At 39.7% G+C, this 8,031-nt stretch overlaps 1 protein-coding gene across 3 annotated transcripts in view; it reads left to right on the top strand.

Moving 5' to 3' along the window:
• The window catches only part of LOC110450327 (mitogen-activated protein kinase-binding protein 1-like), a 117,456-nt gene that overhangs the window by 60,789 nt on the left and 48,636 nt on the right, over positions 1-8,031 (top strand). For all 3 annotated transcript variants that reach the window (XM_021497909.1, XM_021497997.1, XM_021497836.1), the window contains exons 14-20: positions 509-600; positions 1,192-1,388; positions 3,061-3,179; positions 3,567-3,818; positions 5,436-5,537; positions 5,709-5,889; positions 6,184-6,322. In XM_021497909.1, the coding sequence (XP_021353584.1) occupies positions 509-600; positions 1,192-1,388; positions 3,061-3,179; positions 3,567-3,818; positions 5,436-5,537; positions 5,709-5,889; positions 6,184-6,322 (1,082 nt within the window). The remainder of the gene's footprint in view (positions 1-508; positions 601-1,191; positions 1,389-3,060; positions 3,180-3,566; positions 3,819-5,435; positions 5,538-5,708; positions 5,890-6,183; positions 6,323-8,031) is intronic.

Here is an 8,031-nt window from a genome sequence, read left to right as displayed (position 1 = left end):
TGGCAATGTGAGGTAAGTAGCCCAATCCCATCACAGACAGTAGTGTCTAGCATCAGGGGACCAGACTGGCAATGTGAGGTAAGTAGTCCAATCCCATCACAGACCAAAGTAATGTCTTACTACACAGGCTTTATGTAACTGCTGTGCTGAGTATTCTCATCATTTTAATAGTATAAGATTTTACTACAAAATGAAATGCCCTTGAAAATAGATTGTTTGTCCTCTACCTGGCTTTGTACCTAGAAGCATATGACAGGCTAAGTAAAGTAAATCCTGCATATTAACAACTATTTATTGACCTCATGTAGCATTTTATACTATTGTGTGAGGTAAGAATATTTATGTAATTTTTTCACAATTTCAGCTTTATTTTTATGGTGCAAAGGGACCATCTGTCTTGAAAGTTGCAACATGTTTACTATGTATATTGTTTTTTACCAAATTAATAAATTACCAAATATTAATTTATGATTAAGAGAGTAAGAACTTGCTGGTGATTTCTCTGCAGGATCCATGACCTTCAGACCATGCAGGAAATCCACTCTATAGAGGCCCACAATGGGGAGGTCCTGTGCCTCGAGTACTCACACGTCAGTACAGGTCAGTATGAGGAGTGGCTTGTCAAACTGGTAACTTGAAATAAATATTTTTTAATGACAAAAGAATGTAATTATCAAGTGACCCTTGTCAATGGTTCTGTTATAGATTTTGTTTCTGCATAGCTGATTGTTCAGCAGGGCTTCAATGACTGATTAATGGGATTCATGTTCAGCAGAGCTTCAATGACTGATTAATGCGATTCATGTTCAGCAGAGCTTCAATGACTGATTAATGGGATCCATGTTCAGCAGGGCTTAAATAACTGATTAATGGGATCCATGTTCAGCAGGGCTTCAATGTCTGATTAATGGGATTCCTGTTCAGCAGGGCTTAAATAACTGATTAATGGGCTTCATGTTCAGCAGGACTTCAATAACTGATTAATGGGCTTCATGTTCAGCAGGACTTCAATAACTGATTAATGGGATTCATGTTCAGCAGGGCTTCAATAACTGATTAATGGGATTCCAAATTTTTTGTGACAATACCTACCAACAACATTTTTAACTGTCTTCTCTATTCCTGAATGTGTTTGTATTCATGTGTGTATAGAAGATATTAAGTTACAATATGTAGCCTTTGCAATTTTAGGTCCTAAGCTCTTGTCATCAACCAGTCGGGACAGGCTTGTTCACGTATTTGACCCAGAACAAAGATATGGACTTCTTCAGACCCTCAATGACCACTCTGCGTCTGTAACTGCTGTCAAGTTTGTCGACACAGACAGCCAACTCAAAATGCTTAGTTGTGGGGCGGATAAGTCGCTGTTGTTCAGGAATGCTCAGATGGTGAGTTTGATGATTGCTGTTGTTGGGCGGTAATTTTGGCCATGTAATGAGATTGTCAGTGTTGTTTGGCTGAGGCGTTAATTGTATCTATCGTTAAACCAGAACATTTCTCTTGTTAAAGTGGTTGATTAGTTTGTGTGAAAGATAATTTAGCAAAAGGAAATGGTATGTCGTACGGGCCAGTGAATATTAAATTTGGGGTCATATCATAGTTCAAAGGGGTTATGTTGACATGATTAATGGGAACTTGCAAAATTTCAAGCAGTCTTAATTAGTTTTCCGTCTAACCACTAATTATCCTGGATAGTTGAAAAAAACCTGTAAAATATGTCTTGAGCAAAATTCTTTTGGTAGAACAAAGTGCAACATTAATTGTGATCTGAGGTCAATCTTTATATAATACCTTAAGTGACAATGTGAGTTGTTTCCCCTTTACCACAGAAAAGCTGATTACTTAGGCTGTTGGCAATCTGATTAAAATCCTCTGTTACATGGCTCCGCCTGGACATCTGAATGTGCCGCGGTCAGGGTCACGTTCAAGTGACCTTTAGATGAACCAATCAGAGGCGCTTTGCCAGCGAATCGGAATTTCATGGTTTATAGATAAAAACTGAGGGGTATCGAACAGATTAGTTTACCAAAACAAATATGGCGGCGGGAACTGACGTTTCTACAACGCCAAGAAAAATGTGCCCATGGGGTAATAATTGCGTAGGCACCCCCGCCATACAGTCTTTCTTCTCTAATAAAGCTTCGAATATCTTTTTCTGTTCGGGTTTCAGACGATTAATCTCAAATAACTTCAGAACTTTCGCATCATTCTCATCAATGTCCGCCATATTTGTTACAACTCCGAGCGCCCTTTTGAAAGAGGGTCTCTGATTGGTCAAAATTTAATGAGTATTTATAAATATAAAGGTCACCTGAACGTGACCCTGACCGCAGCACACTCAGATGTTCAGGCATAGTATGAAGTTAACGAAGCCATGTAACATGATTTTAATCAGATTGGGCTGTTGGGGAAATATAATAAATTTTTACTTCTTATGTTATTTTCTATATTTCATATGTTGTCCTTAGAGCTTTCCAGAATTAAGCTATATTTATTTGAATGGGTAATAAATCACATTAACTGTGATAACAGTTTCAAAAGAACTATTTTTGCGTCCTTTTTTACCTGTATAATGATAATTGCACCATGCCTGGTAAACGATGATACTGGTATGTACTAGCATGGTTTACAGGCTCACATGAACTGATGTGTGTTTGTCTCACCGCCACCAAGTAGGGGAAGAGAGACTTAGTGTTGCTTTTCTGACTACAGCGTCAACATTTAGTTTTTGCGTTTAATTTAGTTTCACTGAAAGTATAAGTCCTAGACCAACCAAACTTGAACCATAGATGTATCGAAGGTAGTTCATATCAATTCATGTATGAAATGCTGGATGCAGCCTTCCTTTCATGGTCCATTGACTTTGTCAGCATCTCCATCAACTTTAAGTTTTTGCGTTTAAGTTAGTTTCTCTGATCTGTGCATTGATGGTCAAAGCGTGGAACAGGTGAGACATATCAATGTGAAGGGCTTGTTTATACATGTTTTTTCTGTGGAGTTTCTTTGTTTTTGATTTAATAAGTTGTTACCCTCATAAACATCTGATGAATTGTCTTGCAGAGTCCTGATTTCCAGTTTTCACTGAACCAACACCTGGTAGCCAAGACCACGCTGTACGACATGGCAGTCGACCCTACTCAGAAGTTTTTGGCAACAGCTTGCCAGGACAGAAATATTAGGTACATAGATGAGACTCGCCCTAGACACAGGACCTCATAACAAACAGGGCCCATTTACAGAACCTTACATTAAGCAGGAGCCATACATGACCTCCAGAGAGATCATTTGTTGATAGATAATGATAGGATAAAATAGCTGTAGAAATGAATAATAGTGGAGAAAATACAGCATATTGTCACATGAATCGTCTCAGACGTGTATTAGAGTTTTTCTGTATCCAACAAGTGTAAAATTTCGAGACATCAGTCCTTTACTTATGTTATATGTGATATAAGATAACAGAATAATGACTGCATTGTTATGTTACTTCATATGTTAAACTCCAAGTAATAATGGAACGTTGCATTTTTTTACTGAAATAAACAAGTTACAAACTTTTCTGTCAGAATCTACAACATCAAAACAGCAAAACAGAAGAAGCACTACAAGGGCTCCCTAGGAGATGATGGCACACTGACCAAGGTCCAGCTTGATCCCTCAGGGATATATGCTGCCACTAGTTGTACAGACAAGAACCTGTGCATTCTGGACTTCTGGACTGGGGAGTTGATGGCCACCATGTATGGACACTCAGAGTTGGCCACCGGCATCAAGTTCACTCATGACCTGAAGCACTTCATCTCTGTCTCCGGGGATGGGTATGTGTTTCTTATTAATGTAATACTGACATGACCTGAAGCATCCTGTCTCTCTCTCTTTCGGGGGGACGGGTATGTGTTTCCTGTTTATGTAATACAGACAGGGACGGGTATGTGTTTCCTGTTTATGTAAAACAGACATGACCTGAAGCATCCTGTCTCTCTCTCGGGGGACAGGTATGTGTTTCCTGTTTATGTAATACAGACATGACCTGAAGCATCCTGTCTCTCTCTCGGGGGACAGGTATGTGTTTCCTGTTTATGTAGTACAGACACGACCTGAAGCATCCTGTCTCTCTCTCGGGGGACAGGTATGTGTTTCCTGTTTATGTAGTACAGACACGACCTGAAGCATCCTGTCTCTCTCTCTCTCGGGGGACAGGTATGTGTTTCCTGTTTATGTAATACAGACATGACCTGAAGCATCCCGTCTCTCTCTCTCAGGGGACGGGTATGTGTTTCCTGTTTATGTAGTGCAGACACGACCTGAAGCATCCTGTCTCTCTCTCTTGGGGGACAGGTATGTGTTTCCTGTTTATGTAGTACAGACATGACCTGAAGCATCCTGTCTCTCTCTCTCGGGGGACGGGTATGTGTTTCCCGTTTATGTAATACAGACATGACCTGAAGCATCCCGTCTCTCTCTCGGGGGACGGGTATGTGTTTCCTGTTTATGTAATACAGACATGACCTGAAGCATCCTGTCTCTCTCTCGGGGGACGGGTATATGTTTCCTGTTTATGTAGTACAGACATGACCTGAGGCATCCTGTCTCTCTCTCGGGGGACGGGTATATGTTTCCTGTTTATGTAGTACAGACATGACCTGAGGCATCCTGTCTCTCTCTCGGGGGACGGGTATGGGTTTCCTGTTTATGTAATACAGACATGACCTGAAGCATCCTGTCTCTCTCTCGGGGGACGGGGATGTGTTTCCTGTTTATGTAATACAGACATGACCTGAAGCATCCCGTCTCTCTCTCTCAGGGGACGGGTATGTGTTTCCTGTTTATGTAGTGCAGACACGACCTGAAGCATCCTGTCTCTCTCTCTTGGGGGACAGGTATGTGTTTCCTGTTTATGTAATACAGACAGGGACGGGTATGTGTTTCCTGTTTATGTAAAACAGACATGACCTGAAGCATCCTGTCTCTCTCTCTCGGGGGACAGGTATGTGTTTCCTGTTTATGTAATACAGACACAACCTGAAGCATCCTCTGTTTCAAGGAATGGGTAGGTGTTTCCTATTTATGTAATGCAGACATCTCTGTCTCGGCTAACAGGGTCGTTGTATTTATCCATGTATCTATATCATTTATAAGCACACTAGGCACAAAATGCAACTTATCCTAAAGATTTATAAGGTCCAGAGTAATAATGTTTGATCATTAGGTTTCTTTGAAAACTTAACTGTTTCCCACCCTCAAGGTCACTGGGGCAAAGGACTTGATCTTAATATTATTTGTTTTGAAGGCTAGAATGGTAATGTTTGGTGTGTAGCATATTAAGATAACAGCCTATCAACTTAAAAGAAATTACCTCAACCCACTTTGAAAGTCACACAGGTAAAATAAATTTGAATTTTTCAATAACTTAATGCATACTCACTTTGTTGTAGGTGTATATTTGTGTGGCGTTTGTCAGGAGAAATGTCGAGACAGATGCAGGACCGACTGGAAGAGCTTGGACAGTTACCTGAGGAAGCCTTAGGAAATTCTATGTAAGCAAACATTGTTGAGACTATGTACAATTTGTTAACTACAAACTTCTGTAGACAGTTTCAGAAGTTGTTTATTTTACTCATAGTTAAGTTACACCTTTAATTGTGTATCTAACAATTTAGACATATAATGCTGTATCAAACTTTTACTTTGAATAATGTTTTCTCTAGGAACAGGACTGTTACCATTGACAACCCCAAACAGAAGGAGGTTGAGTTTAAGACACCAACAAGCATCCTAGCAGAGTTAACCCGCCAGATGGAGGAGGTGAGGGCAGACAGTCCACCAGAAAAACCATCCCTGGACTATAGGTTTTCTGTAGGACAACTTCCAAGCTGGGCTAAGTCAAAGGTACTGTATTGCTCATTTAATGCCTATTTATTGAAATTGAAAGAAAACGACACCTTAAAAAGTACACAAACAAAATTGTTACATTGTTAACAAACAAACTCGTGAAATTGACAGTTACCAAAAAGAAAATGCTTCAAAGTTATCTAATATCTGTTAAAGTAGGAAGTTAATCAAACTAAATAACATTGTTATGCATTTCAGGGTATGTGTAGTTGGTGATACTACCATATAGCTCATATAGAAAAAAGGCAGCAATCAAGAGTAATATTTTAATAATAAAAATATATTTTAAAGGGAGATAAATCCAAAGACGGCAAGAGTGGAGAGGACCAAAGTTCAAACCTGCCAAAAGGTCGCTGGGCTCAGAGGGTAGACAACAAGGGTATCATGGCCCAGCTGGATGGGAAGACTGTGGAACTGGACGTTGGTACAGGTAGGTCTGTTTAGTGTTGTATCATTTGTTGGACTGAATCTGTTGAGGTTGGGAAAATGAGGATCATTTACTGATCTGCCATTTCTTAATAGACAAATGAGGTAATTTGCCACAAGATCGATTTGTAGAAGACTTCATAGATGTATTAGCAAGACATCAGAAAGTGACATAACTAAGACTCCACCAGCCATATCCCAGTGTAAACCTTACACATGTTAAGTTCCACCAGCCATATCCCAGTGTAAACCTTACACATGTCAAGTTCCACCAGCCATGTCCCAGTGTAAGCCTTACATATGTTACGTTCCACCATCCATATCCCAGTGTAAACCTTACACATGATAAGTTCCACCATCCATATCCCAGTGTAAACCTTACACATGTTAAGTTCAACCAGCCATATCCCAGTGTAAGCCTTACACATGATAAGTTTCACCAGCCATATCTCAGTGTAAAACCTTACACATGTCAAGTTCAACCAGCCATATCCCAGTGTAAAACCTTACACATGTCAAGTTCCACCATCCATATCCCAGTGTAAAACCTTACACATGTTAAGTTCCACCAGCCATATCCCAGTGTAAACCTTACACACGTTACGTTCCACCAGCCATATCTCAGTGTAAAACCTTACACATGTCAAGTTCCACCAGCCATATCCCAGTGTAAAACCTTACACATGTTACGTTCCACCAGCCATATCTCAGTGTAAAACCTTACTCATGTTACCTTCCACCAGCCATATCCCAGCGTAAACCTTACACATGTTACGTTCCACCAGACATATCCCAGTGTAAACCTTACACATGTTACGTTCCACCAGCCATATCCCAGCGTAAACCTTACACATGTTACGTTCCACCAGCCATATCCCAGTGTAAACCTTACACATGTCAAGTTCCACCAGCCATGTCCCAGTGTAAACCTTACACATGTTAAGTTCAGAACATCTCCTGATAGAGGGCCCTGTTTCCTGTATTTGACTGTATCTACCTGTATTCAGCCATCATCTTGATTGTTTTCTGAAAGTATACTTGGGAAACAATATCTAGAAAGCTTATTTCTGTTACTGACCAGACCAAATATGGTTACGATAAGGTTTGAAAGTGTGGTGGTTAAATGCACACGTTTTTGGGTCACGATAACCAATATGTGAGTGACAGATCGGCACTTGCTTTTATTTGTGTTGACTGGCTGCCTATTAGTTTGTGATGATACAAGTTATAAAAAGAACTTACAGTCACCATTTATTAGTCCCCCACACCAGTACTACTGGGCACTGTCAGTCTGTTATTCCACCAGTCAGAGCATAAACAAGGTTACCTACCATTGCAAAAGTTTAAATGCAAGAACCTCTTATTATGACATAGTGTTGCATACATAATTTTAGCTCAACTGGCACGACTAAAAATCATAGATTTACACAGGACATCAGAGATTTACATAACTAAAACACCATAGAATTACACAACACATCAGAGATTTACATAACTAAAACACAACAAATTTACATAAGAAATCAGAGATTTACATAACTAAAACACCATAGATTTACATAACTAAAACACCATAGATTTACACAACACAGAGATTTACATAACTAAAACACCATAGATTTACACAACACAGAGATTTACATAACTAAAACACCATAGATTTACACAACACATCAGAGATTTACATAACTAAAACACCATAGATTTACACAA

Source organism: Mizuhopecten yessoensis, unplaced genomic scaffold (genome assembly GCF_002113885.1).
Source record: "Mizuhopecten yessoensis strain PY_sf001 unplaced genomic scaffold, ASM211388v2 scaffold57, whole genome shotgun sequence".
In the NCBI taxonomy this organism is placed as follows: Eukaryota; Metazoa; Mollusca; class Bivalvia; order Pectinida; family Pectinidae; genus Mizuhopecten; species Mizuhopecten yessoensis.
The sequence above is the reverse complement of the archived record's forward strand: the minus strand, read 5'-3'. Positions and strand labels throughout refer to the sequence as shown.